At 43.4% G+C, this 17269-nt stretch overlaps 1 protein-coding gene across 1 annotated transcript; it reads right to left on the bottom strand.

Annotated features, from left to right (window-relative positions):
- Positions 1-1215: 1215 nt before the first annotated feature.
- On the bottom strand, positions 1216-15677 carry STX12 (syntaxin 12). The gene is made up of 9 exons (XM_054802705.1): positions 15465-15677; positions 11814-11883; positions 9786-9885; positions 7806-7943; positions 6940-6983; positions 4920-5025; positions 4371-4443; positions 4120-4202; positions 1216-2633 (listed from the first exon to the last, which is right to left on the bottom strand). Exons 1-9 carry the CDS (start codon positions 15574-15576, stop codon positions 2541-2543), a joined length of 819 nt encoding a protein of 272 aa, XP_054658680.1. The 5' UTR covers positions 15577-15677; the 3' UTR covers positions 1216-2540.
- Positions 15678-17269: the final 1592 nt, after the last annotated feature.

Genomic DNA, 17269 nt, shown 5'->3' with positions numbered 1-17269 from the left:
ACCGGCGGGGCTCCACCACCCGGGCCCGCTGCGAGGCGGGCACGGCGCCGGCCCCTTTCTCTGCCTCCGTGCGCCCGCCGACCCCGTCCACCAACGCGCCTTCCCAGTCGCCTCTGGCGGCCGCCCCCCTCGCTGCCGCGGGAGGAGGAGGAGGGTGCGGACAGGGAGAGTCGGTAAAAAGCGTAAGAGCAGGGGAACAGCCCGGGTCAAACCCCTCTGAGGAGCAGGTTTACAGAACCCCGTTTTAGCACCTCAACTTTTTACTGCCCAGCAGACCGAAAACCAGATGGACGCAGGTGACGGGGCTCACGCAGAGCTACACGCACCGGCGCGTGCAGCAGGGACAGGGCCCCCCCCCCGTGTCACCCCCAGAGCCGCCGCTCAGAGGGCCCGGCTCCCTGCGCAGCTCCCGGCACCCCGGAGCGCTCCCAGCAACGGGAGCGGTAGAAAACACGGGAGAGCCGGGAGCACCGAGTGCCAGAACGCTGCACCGCAGCGGTAGGAGTTCTGCTGGGGATCTTTCATGTTAGTCAAGACTGCTGTTAAAAACAGTTTCTGCAGCAGTTCCACTGCGAAGTTCAACGGTGGAAAGAAAGAGGAGGAAGGAGTCAAGCAATTACCACAATCCCGAGGGCAGCAAGCTGGACGGGTGTTCTCAATTCCCGTTCCCAGAGGACTAAAACAGGCTGGAGTAAGGCTGGATCCTACAAATAACGCACCCAGGCTCCATTTTAAGCACGGCAAGGAGGTAAAGTGCTTTCACTCTCCTACAGAGGTGTGACATCCAAAGGACTCTGCCCCTGCAGCAGGCAGTGCACAGAGCAGCAGGCTCCACCATTTAGGAGAAATATTTTAAATAAGGAGCAAAATTACACACAGTTCCCTTGCTTTCACATCAGATTTTACCATACAGGCTCAGCAAAGACTTTCAAGTTCTAGCAACAGGCAAACAAAGTTGACCCAACACAGTTCTGGGCTATCACATTCATTTTTCTGTGATCAGCTACTGTACAGGGCTCTGCACAGGAGTTTTGTGTATGCCCATGTAATTCAGTGTTTTCAGCTAGTTTTATTCTTAAGAATCAAGGACCACAGAACTAAAGCTGCAAGAAACAGTGGTGTTGCTGATATAAAGTCTTCTACCATGCTTACGGGGGGAACCGCAACCATACCCATGCCAATGGCTGAACCGTAAGAGAAAGAAGCTCTGACAGAGGCTTTTAAAAGTGTTTATTGATGGAATGATGGCGCAATAGTGCAAACCACTGTGCAATTGGGAGAACACAGTCCCAGCTTTCACATTTACTTTATTATACAGGAGACATGGAATAAGGATTAAATACAAAATGGGTCAGTATGCTGCATTTACCGCACTCCACTGGGCTTTGGACAGATTACTGTTCCCTCAGTGCATGTCAGTTCAGAGCTACATCGAAGCAAGAGTGGCTGCTATGTTCTGTCCAGCTCTACTAGCAAGACAGTTGGAACCAGCAATCTTTTTCATTTGTACACACATACTCAGTCTGAAGAGCCCAGCACTTCACTCAGCCAGTTTCTGCACTTTCTATTTCATAAAGAATCAAAAGTACCAGATGTTCACAAGCCACACATTTATGAGTACACTTTAAGAGTACTTCTTCAGAAGCAAGATTTCAGCTAATACTCAGCTATCTTGCTAGCTTGTAAACTTAGGTGCCCACTTCCTCATCTTTGAGTGATTTTCTTCCTGGAAGCTTCTAAAAACAATTAGGAGTGAGCAGCTACACTCTATTTCTAGTGCTTGAGAGTCAGCATTGGAAGAGATTTGTCCAATAATAAACCATCAGCTAGTTTCTCTAAGGAAGTTGCATTGTTAGATTGTAAGTCAAAAACATCCTGTCCTCAAATGATGCATTTTGGAAGGAAAAAAACCAACCCCAACCACACTCAAAAAATTAACACAGTTACAAGTCTTAAGTCTAAACTGACCAGCACGCAGTGGTTCCAGCTATCATCTGTGCATACTTCTCCTTGCCTTTCAAATCGGTAACATCTTTCTCTTCAAGAGAATCTAGAACCACAGCCGCTTGGAGACTAATAAAACCATGGGGCAGATACTGGAGACTTTAGAAACTGCTGGATTAAGGTAATGTGAATCGGTGTTGTGCCCTCTTTGAATGCCATTCTTATTCCAGTCCAACAAAGTTACCTATACATATAAAATGTTAAAGTTGTGCCACTTGTCAAGAACAAGACATCTCCAATTATTGATCACACTTCAGCATACAGTTGGGACAGGGAATAATACATTACAGAAAGCAAAACCACAAGATTTTAGTTACATAAAACAATATAATTTGTATATAAACTGATAAATACTGTCTCCATGGTTCACTAATTCCAAATACTAGTTATCTGCACATTAGTTGCTAATATCTATTACTAGAAGTAGTTCCAGCTTGTGCTCTCTCAGGGTGGTCAATTCATTTCCAAGACTAGTCAGCCTGTTTGCTCTGAGGGAAAAAGATCTCAGCAGTGACACTAGGTTCCATGTGAAGATTTCATTTTGTTGTCTGCCAGATAATGAATCCTATGATTATAGAAGCCACAGCAAGACCAAGAATCAGGATACAGATCTTCTTACGGGATTTCTTCTAATAAAAGAAAAAAAAAAGCCACTGACACCAGGAACAGATGACAAGAGGAAAAAGCAAGTCTACCGCTTAATGTTACTAACTTTGGTGAACTAGAGCACTTAGTACTCATACTTATTTAAGAGAAGTCAGCAGTGTAGTCTGAACACTTTTACATGTTCTTAAACTGCATGCTCCTACAGATCAATGTTTTTAGTTTTAGGAGCACAGTGGTCTAAGAGATGCAGTTAAGTCAAAGTGTGACAAGTTCTGCTTAAGGAAAATGCAAGCTTTACTTCAAGTTGGCTACAAAGAAAAGAGAACCTGACAACACCTACCACATGCTTTTCATCCTAACGGCCAACACCTTGGCTTCAAAGGAAAGCCAAACATCTCTAGCTATTTAGATTTTCCAGGTAAGACTAATAAAACTGCTAAACAGTTCTCCAATACAATCCCCCTTGGCCACTTGGAGTTGGTGTGGAAATAGTATTGCATTTCTACAGTTTAAATGATTTAACACACAGTTACTGTACTTGGATTTTACAGCTCTGATCACTTTATTCACCATAGGAAACGACAGTCTGTCCACATACACCAAGTATGTTTAACTTGGTATCTACGGATTTGAGGATAATTATGTATAACCACTTCCTTCTCCATCCAATAGCTCCCAAACCTAGATTTATAACACACCTCAAAACCTTGTAAAGGACGCCATGGAGAGAAAGGCTACTGCTAAATGCTGCCAGATCGTAAAAGCTACTTTCCCTCTCTTGTGCTAACCACCACTGGAGTTTTACTGCCTTCTAGTACCTCCCCACTTGACAGCTTGAAAGAGTCCAATTTCTTATCCTGTGTGGAAGCCAGAAGTCCCAGCAGTGAAATTCTGAATGGGACTGACTGAAGCAGAACCCTTATTCCTTCATAGTACCTGGACCTACAGGGACAATAATGATGAAAGGAACCTACAGAAAACATTGAATATCATACACAAAGGAGATATGAGCTGCAGTGAGAACCTCTGCAAGAGATTTGATGGGACAGAGAGGACAGACTACAGGATAGAAACTCAGCAGTTAGAAAGGGTGCTGCAAATCCCAGTCACCAGAAGTTTCTCTAGTCTGGGCACAGATTTTTGCACATCAGTGTCTTGGCTGATATGTTTACAAGATGGATACAACATGAGAATTTGTTCTTGTTTAATTGTTCTGCTAACTCCTTAGAACAGCAAAGACAGCTAAACACTGAAACTTGCTGAGCACACCTACATGAAGGAACAAACTGACTATATATCCTCTGCAGTAAAAGGCTAATTTCAATACCGTGTTTTTGACTCAAGTGCTTTATCTATTCCTTGCAACAAAATTTTGAGTGAGTGCCAATTTGCACAAGATCTTTTTAATAACTTGTTTGGTGTGCTGCGGTCCTCAGTATGCATCTTGTTATGCCTGTTCTGTTGGTACTCAACTGTACATTGACAATAACGCAAGCATACAGAATTTACCTGATAATAGGCAGCTCTCTGTAACTGCTCACTGGCTCTTTCCACATGGACTTCTGCACTTTCCACATTTGCCTCTATGCTATCTACGGAAAAATAAGAGAACTCATTGTAAAATATTTCAGAGCTTCAGTGTTTAAAAAAACCCAAACAATCAGAAATGCATTTATACAAAATACTGAAAAATTTAATCTATGCAGGCAAAACATGTAATTGAACTAAGAAGCAGCTTCCTATTATCCAAACACACTTACCAATCATATCTCCTTGGTCATGAATCATCATGGCTAAATCCTTAAATATCTGATTGACATCCAAAATGTCTGCCTGAAGACAACAGTTTAACAAGTTATAACAAACATTGGTTACAATTTTTCTAATCCTCATTCTTAGTGCCTCTTCTGACCTTTGCTCAAAGTGTCAGAATAGATACCATCATTCACTGACTGTGGTGACTTGATGCTGCTGTCTATGGAACTTGGTATTAACACAGGAACCTACAATATTCCCGTTACTGAGTATCTGTTTCATCAGACTAGCAATTAGCACAGTATGGAATTGAGATGAACACTGTAACATGAGTTGCTCCTACCATCTCTGAAGGACCACTAGTCAACACCGAAGGAAAATATACCTAGTCTCCTTCAACAGGAGCAGGGAGATTGATCTTGGCATCAATCCTTTCTACAAGGAACTCTGTTCCTCCACCTTCAGATCTCCTCAGCCCATCCCATTAGTTAGCACTGCACGACTTCTTTGGTTTATCTCCCAATACTGTTAACTGTGCAGGATCTACTGGTCACCTCTAATTGCCTGATTGCTGTTTCTCTTTCTTTAATGAGTTCAAGGTCCTGTTCAGTTATTGCCACATCTTCTTCCTGAGACTGCATTTGATTCCAATCTTCACCACTGGAAAGAGATGGAAAGAAATTACGACTCTTTCTCTGAGTATAGGTACTTCCACACTCCATTTATAGCAAAGCGCCAGTGAGTTAACGTTGAAGTTTCCTACAGAACAACCCCCAGGTTCCTGGCCCTGCAACTGTATACAGAGACAGGACTGATTTGTGACAGCAGTTACAAATTGGAACAATTGAAAGAGGGACAGATCGGAAAAGTGAAGAAACTATAAAGCAGTTACATGCATAGAATACGCTGTTCTAGAATGTGACAGTTATCTATAGCATTATAGAAGAAACCTCCTTATTTCAGGTGGTGGTATTTTTGGTTGTGGGGGTTTTTTTGGTGGTTTTTTTTTTGTAAAGTATCTGGACCTTTCTTCCCTTTCACCATCCCCCAAAAAGGAAGAAATCAAGGTGAAAGTTTTGATAGAGTAGCCTGCAAGCACAACATTATCAGAACAAAACAACATCTGACAAGCATCTGGATTCAAAGATTCTCTCTTGCTATCTGGTATTTGGAGATAAGAATAAAGTGTGTTGGTATTTTAGTTCATTAGTCTAGTAAGAACTTCAAATTAAATCACACACCAAGAGAGATGTTAAAACCCAGATAATTCTGCATCCCAGCCTACCCCCTCCTGATGAGCTGGCACTTCATAACTGCTGCACAAGTTACACCAATTATAGTGAAGGCAGTACCTATAATACAATGCCATCTATACGTTCAGCTTAAAAAGTTCTTCAAGGGCAACATCTCCCTCTTCTCAACAAAGAGAAGGGTGCTGGAAAGCACTGTAACCTTCCAGTGTTAGGTATACAACACTAAATAGTAAGTTTTAAAGTCTCAAAGTGCCAAAAGAAATGAAGATAAACTACATGACGAGGCCAGAGACAGCCAAGTGTTCCAGCAATCCAGCTCTGAGATGACAGTAGGCTTTTCAGATACCTAAGGCAGAAGTTTCTGACACGTAGCACACAAAACCAACTTTGAACGTGTGTGTTGCTGTGTGCCACTATCTCTCACCAAGCTAAAAGCCTCTGCATGAGCAACCCAAGGCTTTCAAACTCATCACAACATCTGTGTAATTGCACTTCTGACTCCATACGTGAAAGTACAGGGCTAACGAAGGGGATGCACACCAAGCAGCTGATCAGATCAAGTGCAGTTTGCGGAGGGAGGATGTATAGATGAAGCATTTAAGCTAGGTCTCCTGATTTAGAAAGTTAAAGTTTTTATGCAGATAGGGCCAACACATTTCATCCCAGTTTTCTCAAACATACATACAGTAGAAACTGACACAGTACTCTCAGATACCTCTGGAGTGTCCTGAGGTCTCTTTACCACACTGTGGAGTTAATATAACATTTTAAAAACCTATCTACTATGCTGGCACACTGTTACTGCAGAACCGATACAACTACCTGACCGGTGACAATAATGCTGTCTTGCTGTGCATGTTCTAGGATTAGTTTGCAGGTGCATAGTGTCCAGGACTTCTGAATTTAAGGCAGCCTCATCCACTACTCTGTAACAGCTCCAACTGGTCTGCTAGAGAATACCTAAACCCATGAAATAAATATACAGCTCTTTGTGGAAAGAGTCACAGTGAGGAAATCCTGTCTAGTAATCTTGCGCTCTCAGTCCAGAAAACCAGAAGCTCCAACTGCCATACACTAGGGACTCTACTATTCCCCTCAGGGCAGTAGTCATACAAACTACATTTAAGGAGGATAAAATACTGTCACATGCAGTTAACTTTTTACATTGTAGATTATAAGTACTGTAATAATTGCTTTTCAAATCTTTTTGCTTTGCATTCAGCTAGCAGAGCATGGCCCAAGTTACAATAACTATCTTACCACAAAAACTTTAGTTATACATAGTTAGAAGTATAACATCAAGAGTACAAGAAGCTGTTACCTATCAAATGAAACAAGCTGTTCTTCTCTGAACCGCTCATCAGCCTGGAAGAGATAAATGAGTTATTCGTCTTGCAGACTACCAGGACCACTCACAAAATCAGCAGGAGTATCTTGAAGATACTGTCCAGAGAATTCTTTGAGAATGCCACTGTCACTTTAACTTTCAGATTTAACTTCGGTTAATTAAGATTAGATTTAGATTCATATTGTCTCTGCAAATCAGAGGCAACTGAGCGATCAAAAGCAGCCAGTCTGTTTACTCAGAGCAGCTGTTGTTGTTTGTCACTTCCTTTCTCAAAATGTAGCAAAAAATTTAGAGCATAATCCAACAGATAAATGTGTTCCCTTGTAGAAGTTAGGAATGCATACTTAACGGGAAGCCCCAAGGCAAGGGGAGAAAACTGCTTTCACTGGCCTTTTTACTGTGAATTCTTAGTAGCCAGAGGTGTTTGCCAAAGCGTAATAATGTTTGAATGTACATTGGAGCTATGAGCAGGAAAGAAGCTATAAGAAAATAAAGAAACATTGTGTGAGATTTAAGATTTAAATCTAAGGTGCGGTGAGCTTCCAACTGACCTCTTAAATTTTATAGTCTAGGGCTGATGTCAAGCAAAGAGCAGCCTACAAAACTTTGCTATTAACTATACTTTGACTCCCCATCTCATCCTTCACAACATTTGAAACTACCAGGATTCCTTCCCTCCTAACACTGACATGAGTGCCCACTTACAACATCTGAAATGACAGAACTAATACTCCGAGACCTCGTCTGCCTTCAGTAATGTGTCAGTAGACAGCTATCTCAAGATCTCTCAAAAGACTTGTAGTTCACTCTATCAATACAAAATTCCTATAAATACTTACAGAGATACGGGAGCCAGCTCTTGCCCTTGCTACAGTCTCTTTTTCCTTCTCTGACACTCGCCTCTGTATTGCCTGGAATTTATTTAAGGCCGCGGAGAAGTCATTCATTAAACGTTCTTTCTGAAGTCTCTGTTGGCGCTAAAGAATTGGAACAAGTTTTCAGATATTCCCATTCATGAAAATGTAACTGTCAGACTCAAGAAAACCATCATTATAACAATGACAACAAATCCTGGCATTCAAGTTATCTTTTGGTTCCAGCATTCGGGGAGAGAACGAAGCCCACCATATTTTAATTCATTATACCAAATGCTCTACGCCTTGCCTATTGCAGAACAGTTTTGTGCAGTAAGGTTCTCTAATTTTAATCTAGTTTTAAGTCTGAAGTAGAGACATCTTCTACACCATTACTTTTATTCAAAACATTCCAGTAAGCTACCACATTTAATTACATACCTTTTGGATATCTACAATGCCTTTAGCATCCTTTCCTCAACTTAGCCAACCTGGTAATACTTAACTTTCTCTTGTCCTGAGAGGACAACCCCCTTTCTTACAACTATAGGAAGCCCCACACTTCCAGAACCAATGACAAGACCCATTACCTCAGTTTCATAAGCTGTCTCTCCCAGCCAGGCCACACTACAAGCCTGCTGTTATTTGATCAGCGAATAGTCTTAGTCCTGATAACCATTTCAGTTTATTTTTTCTCCAAATACATCAGTTGTAATATTCCCTTCCATCCTTGTTTCACAGTATCAACTTATTTAGCCTCCACAGAATGTCTCCTTTGAGCGTTGTGACATCCCAGTTATAGGAAACAAGAAGTTGAGAAAAAGCTTGTCCCAAGGACACTCAGTACTCTGGTCACTTCTTATGTTTTCCATTAGAGACAGTGTCCTAACAGCTGTCTCAAACTACAGGCTTTCCAGTATTGTAATCTTTCAATGTATTTGTATTAATTCAACACCCATTTCAACAAAATAAATGTTTTCAATTATTTTTTTCTATAGTAAGCCACTACAGCAGCCTCACAGTACACTGCAACTTCCATCAGAGCTGTCTGGAAGCAACAACCCTTCTGCCAGAGGAGATCCTCAGCATGTTGATGCCAGCTCCCGCAGATTTTGACTGCACTGCTCCAACAGGCTTCAAAAGTCACTGCTGCATTCAGTTGAGATGCACATGACAGGATTTTGCTCACCAGAAGCAGATTAACTGAAAAATATTTGCTGAACAAACAGGCAAAATGTGGCCATGCTTACAACTGGCATATAAACCTTTAAATACAGAATTAAACTAAGACAACATCTGCTGACCCATATCCACAGATTATTCCACAACAGTATCACAAAAGCAGATATATCAATATTGTGGTAGTGATTTAAAGTAGAGCAAGAAAATGCCAACAGCAGAGGACTGTCCCTTCCCTTTCCCATAGGGAGGGGGAACTCGAAGGACCTTTGGCAAGAGATAAAGTCATAATCATTGCCTCACTGTATTTTGCTTTATTCAAATATGAGCAAGGTGAATCAGCTTCCCCCCCCCCCCAGCTAATAAATGACAAGGGAAAGCTTTTTGGCATGATCACGTTTCATACTGACACGCAGTTTGCTGTGAGTTCTTATCCTAAAACACTGCCTCGCATCACCAGGCGCTTTGTAAACAAGATTATTTTTCAGAAATTCACTCAGAAAAATAGAGTTGCATACTCAGTTCCCCCCAAACATTTAGGGCTTCTCATTCTCACGTGAGTAAGTTTTATACCTATTTGCCACTGGGAAGCATCGTTTTTCTAGTATCATATAAGCAGCCATGATATAGCCACTTTAATGTGTTTCCTTACTTCAACAACATTCTTCATTGCAAAAGCCTGCTGTCTCTTCAGCTGTGCCAATTCAAGCTTTGTGAGGTTGTGGTCTAAGCTAGTTTCATGAAATGAGTGATTTAAAAAAGTCCAGACAAATTCTGCATGCCTACCTGTTCAGAAGCAGATAAAGGAAGTGGCAGAGAACCCAACTCCTTTAGATATTCATTGGTCTCTTTGGCAAGGCGGTTTGCAGAATGCTGTAGCTGTTGTCTGAAATAAAAGTTCAAAAGCAGTTACACAAGCTTCTACCCAAAAAGCAGTCTCCTAGCAGTTCAGTTTCCAAAATAATGACCAAGTAGGGGTTCTGAGATCACACATCTTTATGGTGTGGTTTTGGTGGGTTTTTTCCTCCCTAATGGAACAGAGATGTACTTTCAGCTTTTACAATCAACTTGACTCTGGACTATGTTTTAAAAAAAAGATTCAAAGAAGTTCTGTGCTCCCTGCTAACTAGTAAAATTCAGTAGTTTTAAAAAGATACTTTTCTCCAATGGCATAAGAGAGAAATTCAAGGGAGAGACAACTTTATTCAAGTTTACTTTTAGGGCAAATTCACTGTGGTACCAATCAGTAACTAACTGTTCATTGACAACCACCAACTCCATTGGCTAAACGTACATTTGATAAAAGTACAGAGACTCAGAGATATTAAATCCTTACATTTTCCTGAAAATTAGTGGTCAGAGAGAAGAATGATCCAGCTTCTACTTTGGGAAATGCAAGGCTTTCCCTTGAGCCTTTATGTTTTCCAACAACATCGCAATTCAATGCTATTGTTGCAAAGGATCTAGTGCAGCAGCACCTTCATTAGTACCACAATACAGAAAGACATTAGTTACTTCGAACTTAATGTAAAGACATCATCCTATACATCAAATACAGGATTTTATTAGATCCAATACAGCAGTTTATTAGAAAGAATGTTAGTCCTTCACAGAGAACAGAAGCACAAGTGTTTTTTTGCTGTAAACCAGGGAGACACAAAATACTAAAACAAGAACCAACTTTTTTGGCATTGAATGGCTACAAGATGCTTAAGTGAAAGTCACCTATTCAACTCCATAGATACACAAATCAAACTATTCAGGCTGCATTATTATATAAGTTGACCTGCAAAACGCGAGCTGAATAGACCACCCATGCATTTTTGTATTAACCTTGTATGGCAGCTGACAATTTGTGGAGTGAAACCACTCTCACCTTAAAGAGGAGGACCATTTCTACAATGAAATTAAATAAAAAGACATCTGTTTGGTCACCAGTGATTAGCTCTTTAATCTACCGATTAAATACAGATTGACTCAACTGAGCAACCCAGACAAATTCCTTTCTCTCCCAACTGATGTCATCCTTCAAATGTAGTGTACGCAGCTATTGCCACAAGTTATGAACTTATCAAAAAAAATCAGCTATTATAAAAAAATGGGGAAGTTGCATGTTCAGACATTCAAGGTACAGTCACATGAAGAAATAATGGAAGAACTTACTTTTAAGTTTTCTTTTACGACTCCTGAAATTATTCTTCCCATAACTTGCTATTTACAAGTTTGTAAAAGACATACAGACTCCCTGTTCAGTCTCTCTAGGAGCCAGTTTGGACCATGCCTGTTTAAATGTCTTCTGTATTGTCCTCCACTGGCATATTATTCTTCTGAAATTACATGTGGCATTTTGACTGCCATACAGGACTGCTAATCTTTCTAGTGTCTAAATCCATCAGTACTACAAGCTACTTTTCCATCAATTATGGGTATTCATTGCTGGTTTTCCGTATTGCTCTTATGTGAGGACCAAGTACCTAGTATGGCATTCATTTCTTCTAAACCACAAGTGGACTATGGCTAGTCCTCAGAGTACAGCTAATGCGTGGCTGATGTACTGCTCCCCTTCAATAATAATAAACTATACCATTTCTAACCATTCCTATCCAGCAGTTTTGAATGGCTTCTCCAGAGTCCTGCAGAAACACCTTAATTCATCCAGTAAACTACTTAACGCAGCTAGTCATTGTTGGTTTGTAGGACTGTATAAAGTTTATCAAATAAAGCATCTCCCCAAAGCAAGTCACCCAGTTCCTCTAAGAACGCACAAAGAAATGAAAGAAAACCTATACAAATGACAGCTCATTTAATACTTACAAGTTCTCCTGAAGCTTGCTGGAATCCTGCTTGGTTCCCAGCTGGCTCATCAAATTCTTTATTTGAGCAGCTGCAGATAAAGAGATCACAAGGTAAGTTAGTAAGACAAATTCTAGTGTATTTTATTCCTTCCTGAATGTATTCTTCTAGCTTTCCCCGAAAGGATTTCTCTTAACTTACATTCTTTGCTTTAAATGCAAAGTGTATTTTAAACATTCCCATTTAGATGTGATCCAGCCTAACAGATTAACTTTCAGATAAGAGAGTGATAGCAAGGCATACATACTCTGAAGACAAGTCTGTGGAGCTAAAAGCTTGTGCGCTCCTTTTCCTCAACCTTTTTAGACCAACTAATATAGCTGTTTGTTTCTATCAGCCTTGCCATTTGTATATTTTAGGCTATCACTGCTGCAGAACAACTTTGCTATGCTGTATTGCCACTTTTTAAGTAACTCTCAAGTTACTTAAATTATTAGTGCCCTGTTAAAAATAAAATGAGTAAGAAAAAGCCAAGGGTTGCTATTAGTTAAGAAAAAATCTGAATTTTTCTACTGGTGATAGCCCAAACCTTTCACAATACTGGCACAAACAATTTTTCAAGAATGGCAGATAGCAACGGTGCACTTCACGGTTAGCTTGCATCAATTTGATATCATGTTGTCGTGAGAAGAGTTTTTCTTGCCCTCTTTCTCCCTATCTCCTATGTTTTTCCACTATTTTCCTTGTGTAGGCACTAGTGATCATGCAATCACACAGTGAATCACATCAAACCACTAACCTACCTGAAAAGCAAATACCATCTTCTGTCTCCACTCCCTCTACCTTAGAAGATTATTTTTGACAGATCAGCTATCTGATCCACTTTATTCCACAGCTGCACAATTTTTAGCATTACTAAATATGCTGGGTACACCACTTGAGCCAATCAAACTTTGTACTGCTGTCATAAGTCAATCTTGAAATCATATGCTATCCCGTCCAGCAATGAAAGAGGCAAGAGCAAGGAGGATTAATTTAAGAGAGTTCCACAGGCAACTGAACTGAGTTGAAATACCCCATGAGTTTAACAAGAGCTACTTCCAATTCAGTGACATCCTACTGGTGTAATTTCTGCTTTCAGCCTAGAGCAAGCCACTCCAGTTGATTAAACATGTTGCTGAAGAAACATCAGATTCCTACAATGGCCACTTCTTTTAAAGTGATATCCAATGGCTTATAGCAATGGCAGCTCAGCTACAGCTGCAATATAATCTAATCAGTAATTAGGCAAGTATTCTAGCTTTTGCATCCAGGGAGAGTATTCTCACTGAGAATTCTAGACTTCTATTAGCTCATGCAGTGAGGAGTTGTTTAGCAACATCTCATACACTCAGTTGAACATGGCTTCTAGCAAGCAAGACTGCATGTATGTCACAGCTCTGTCAGCTGCAAGAAGGTCAGAAAAGTTCATAGTCAAGTTAAAGTGACAAACGACATACGGACTATACTCTGTGTGTAGATATCAAGGACTTTGCAAATGGCATTTGCACTATAATGTCTAGGTACTCTGCGATGTATTTTTTCCTCCACTGGGGGAGATTCTTGTGCAAGTTCCATTTCTACGCCAGGCAATGTGCTTTTTGTCCTGGTCTGAGCCAGGTTCAGCAGGTTGCTATGCTTTGTTTATCTCAGCCAACAGCCACACACAGAGCCTACACCAAATGAGAGCAAAGTGTTTGGGAGGCCAAAGGAAGGGGTTGGAGATCTTTACCTTTATTTTTTGGTTAGTGAGTACACATATCAACACAGAGAGCCCCCTCAGTCAATAGCTTTCAGTCTCCAAACCCTTTCAATTTTAGGCTGTAAAGCCTTACACATACTGACTATTGTACACTTAAGATTACTTAAAACATTTCAATCTCTGATCTAGATGCTTAAATAACACAACAGTCTTGGAAGCAACAGTTTTGCCAGCTCACATCACCAGTTCTCTGTGCATTTTATATGAAATGCTAACTCTACAGAGTTTCCCAAAAGGAGTGAATAACAGTCAGCTGTGTCCACTGTTTGCTTGCTTTTTTCCTTACAGGGAATGAAAGGAGAAACGAGTACAGGCTTAAAGCTTTAATATCTCTTCTCCTAGTGTTGAATGGAAAGCTTTTATAAGATGTGTAACAAAGTTAATTACCATAACATTAAGTCAGATTGATAAAAACTGTAAGGCTATTTGTTTCATTTGAGATAGGCAGCACACTGAGATAGGATGGCTGCTGGTCATGAGACAGTACAAGCTTGTCCTATGAGAAAGAGAAGCTGAACTACTTTGAAGGGGAGGCTCACAGACGTCCCATGGAAAGGGGGGGGGGGGGAGGGGAGAACGAAAAAAAATAAAAAGGAAAAAAGCCAGACAACCTGTGTTATTTGGTGAACTTGGAAGCAACTCAACTAGCAGTCATACCTATACCAAGAGGAAATTAACATGGCTGAGCAAAAGCAAAAGAGTTTCTGCAACATTAACAGCTTTGTATAATCAAATTGGAGAAGTCGCCAACTTTCAGAGGAACCAACATGTTCAACTGACTTTGCCCCTAAAAAACTGCATGGGTACTTGGACAATTAATGCCTTTTTAGCAAGGGCAGTATCCTTAGGAAGGGGTTACCTCAAGGACTCTTTGCGAAGTGACTCATTTAGTAAGCAGTATTTCAGCGATCAATGCTAGGATTTCAATTATTAGTTTATGAGACCAATAACTTTAATGACAACCATATAGAGTCATAGACTGGTTTGGGTTGGAAGGGACCTCAAAGATCATCCAGTTCCAACCCCCTGCCATGGGCAGGGACACCCTCCACTAGCCCAGGTTGCCCAAAGCGCCATCCAACCTGGCCTTGAACACTGCCAGGGAGCCAGGGGCAGCCACAGCTTCTCTGGGCAACCTGTGCCAGGGCCTCACAGGGAAGAATTTCTTTCTAACATCTAATCTAAATATGACCAAGAAACTGCAATACCACTTATTTAATGGCAACCTGTTCAGCAGCAGAACGCTTCTCTGCGGAACTCTGCCAGCACAGTTAAGAGGAAATGGGCAAGTTCACATCAGCCGTCAGAAATCCCTGCAAGAGCAGCTTCTCCCAGCTGCCCTGGGCAAGGCGAAGTCACAACCTTTGGATCCCTGCTTCCACTTAAGCACCTCACTGAAGGCACCTAAAGGCGAGCAAAAAGCCGGGATCTCGCCAGGGGTGACAGAGGGCTTCGGATCCGCTAGGGGGGAGGGCAGCTTGGTAAAAGTGACATAAACTCCGCATCAAAGGTGACGGCAGCACGTATTTCGGCCAGGCCAGCGTGCAAGCTGTTAATTACACTGTACGGAGGAGGACGCTCAGCTACCGGCCGGCGTGTGCGCACGGCCACGGGGAAGCGAGACCCCCACGCCCGGGAGGGCCCGGTGCTGGTGGCCGGGCCAGCCCTCGGTCCGCCCGCGCCAGGCGCTCCCGCCCGGCACTGCCCCGGCGGAGGCTCCGCCAGCCCCGAGGGAGCGGTGGTTCCCGTGGGACCCCGAGGAGAGCCCCCTCCCCCCCACACCACCGGCGAGGCGGCCACCGCGCTCCTCACGGGGCGGCGCCGGGCCGGGCCGGGCCGCTCCTTCCCCCTCGGGCCACGGGCGCACTCACTGTACTGCGCGATGCGCTGCACGTTGGCGCTGCATGTCTGGATGATGCCGCCGAAGTCTCGCGGCGGAGGCGGCGCCCCGGGGCGGTAGGGGTCCAGCGGGCCGTACGACATAGCTGGGGCGGGAGGGAGCGCGGCGCCGCCGGGCCCAGCTGACAGAGCCCCGCCAGCCTCTGCGCATGCGCTGCTGCTGCTGACGGAGCGCTCGCATATGCGCGGGGCGCGGCCGCCGGCGCCTGCGCGCTCAGGGGGCGGTGATCGCGGGGTGCCATGGTAACGGGGCGCCCGCCCCGCCCCGCCGCGCCGTGGTGGTGAGGGAGAACCCGGTGCGAGGCTGCACAGCGGGACAGTGAGGGGCCGGCACGGCTGTCCCGGCCCCATGGCCGCACAGCGGGACAGCGAGGGGCCGGCACGGCTGTCCCGGCCCCATGGCCCATGGCCGCACAGCGGGACGGTGAGGGGCCGGGACAGCCGTGCCGGCTCCATGGCCCATGGCCGCACAGCGGGACGATGAGGAGCCCGCACGGCTGTCCCGGCCCCATGGCCGCACAGCGGGACAGTGAGGGGCCGGCACGGCTGTCCTGGCCCCATGGCCCATGGCTGCACAGCGGGACAGCGAGGGGCCGGCACGGCTGTCCCGGCCCCATGGCCCATGGCCGCACAGCGGGACGGCGAGGAGCCCGCACGGCTGTCCCGGCCCCATGGCTGCACAGCGGGACGGCGAGGAGGAGCCGGAGCTCTGAGTTCCTCTACCGAGCAGTAGCACCATCAGGTAGTTGTGGGGGAAAGTTGCGCCCTCCCTGTGTCCCTGCCAGGGCCCATACTACTTCTTCGGATGAGCTGAATCAGGGAACTGATCGTTTTCGTTAGAACACACCGTTTCCTGATCCGCCTCATCCTGTGGCCAAATGCCAGGGCCCACCCAAGGGAAGCGGGGGAACGTGTCCCTGCAGCCCCAGGGAAAGCCAAGACTGTTGTGGTGATAACTGGTGCTTGTGAGAGTGCAATGCAAAACAAGGTAACTAATGGTTTGGGCCTCATTAGATGAGGTAAATCCTGCTGTAGCGCCTCTGAAAGGCAATGAACGCTCTAGGCTTTCTAAAGGGTCTACAATGTATAATTTGTCAATAAACAGTGGGAGAAGAGTGAATAATTGTTTAAAAGTAGAGCATACATAATTTGTTATTAAACTTTATCCCTTATCTTTCCATTATTATAGAGCTGTCAAAGACAATTAAGAGATTATTTCCACATAATAGTAGTTTAAATTGCATCTCAAAACATGACACATACCTGCTGGCTCCTGGGGAAGTCCCCTTTTCAAGGCAGCAGAGCAATTGAATTTAAATAATCGGTTGTATAATTTGGTCAGATAACTAATTTTAATCAAACCAAGGCTGTAAAATTAGTTTCTTTTTTTCCTATTTTAATTTCAGCTTGAAATATATAATGAACTAAATTGTAGGTACTTTTTTAATGCCAGCATTGGAGGCAATCATATCAGAACTTAAAAAATTATTGTAGTCAACAAACAAAAAAATTTGTGCCAATCCTGAAGACGCTAAAGTGATATTCACTCTGCTAGTGTAAGCAGCCCTGTTACCTGAAAATGTAGCCTCTAAAGAAGAAAATTGCTTCCAATAAATTAACGAGGTGACTGCGAACATTTATTATGCAGGCAAGTCCATGTTTAAGGCTTCAGTCAAAGGCAAAATTGCATCAGTGACTGAAGAGTAAGTATTCTCACTGGTCTCAGGTAGCAGGTGCTGATGGGGGAGGTAGACATGTCACCTCGCTGAAGCGATTC

This window comes from Grus americana, chromosome 23, assembly GCF_028858705.1.
Source record: "Grus americana isolate bGruAme1 chromosome 23, bGruAme1.mat, whole genome shotgun sequence".
In the NCBI taxonomy this organism is placed as follows: domain Eukaryota; kingdom Metazoa; phylum Chordata; class Aves; order Gruiformes; family Gruidae; genus Grus; species Grus americana.
Note: the sequence above shows the minus strand (reverse complement) of the source record. Positions and strands in the feature narration are given on the sequence as shown.

What these genes read in the sequence shown, in the direction of transcription:
- STX12 (XM_054802705.1), bottom strand. Translation starts at nt 15,576, where the DNA reads ATGTCGTACGGCCCGCTGGACCCCTACCGCCCCGGGGCGCCGCCTCCG. An exon ending in CAGCAATCAGGCAATTAGAG is followed by an intron (nt 4,444 to 4,919) that starts GTGACCAGTAGA and finishes TGTTGTCTTCAG; the next exon opens with GCAGACATTTTGGATGTCAA. An exon ending in AGAGAGCTGCCTATTATCAG is followed by an intron (nt 2,634 to 4,119) that starts GTAAATTCTGTA and finishes TTCTTTTATTAG; the next exon opens with AAGAAATCCCGTAAGAAGAT.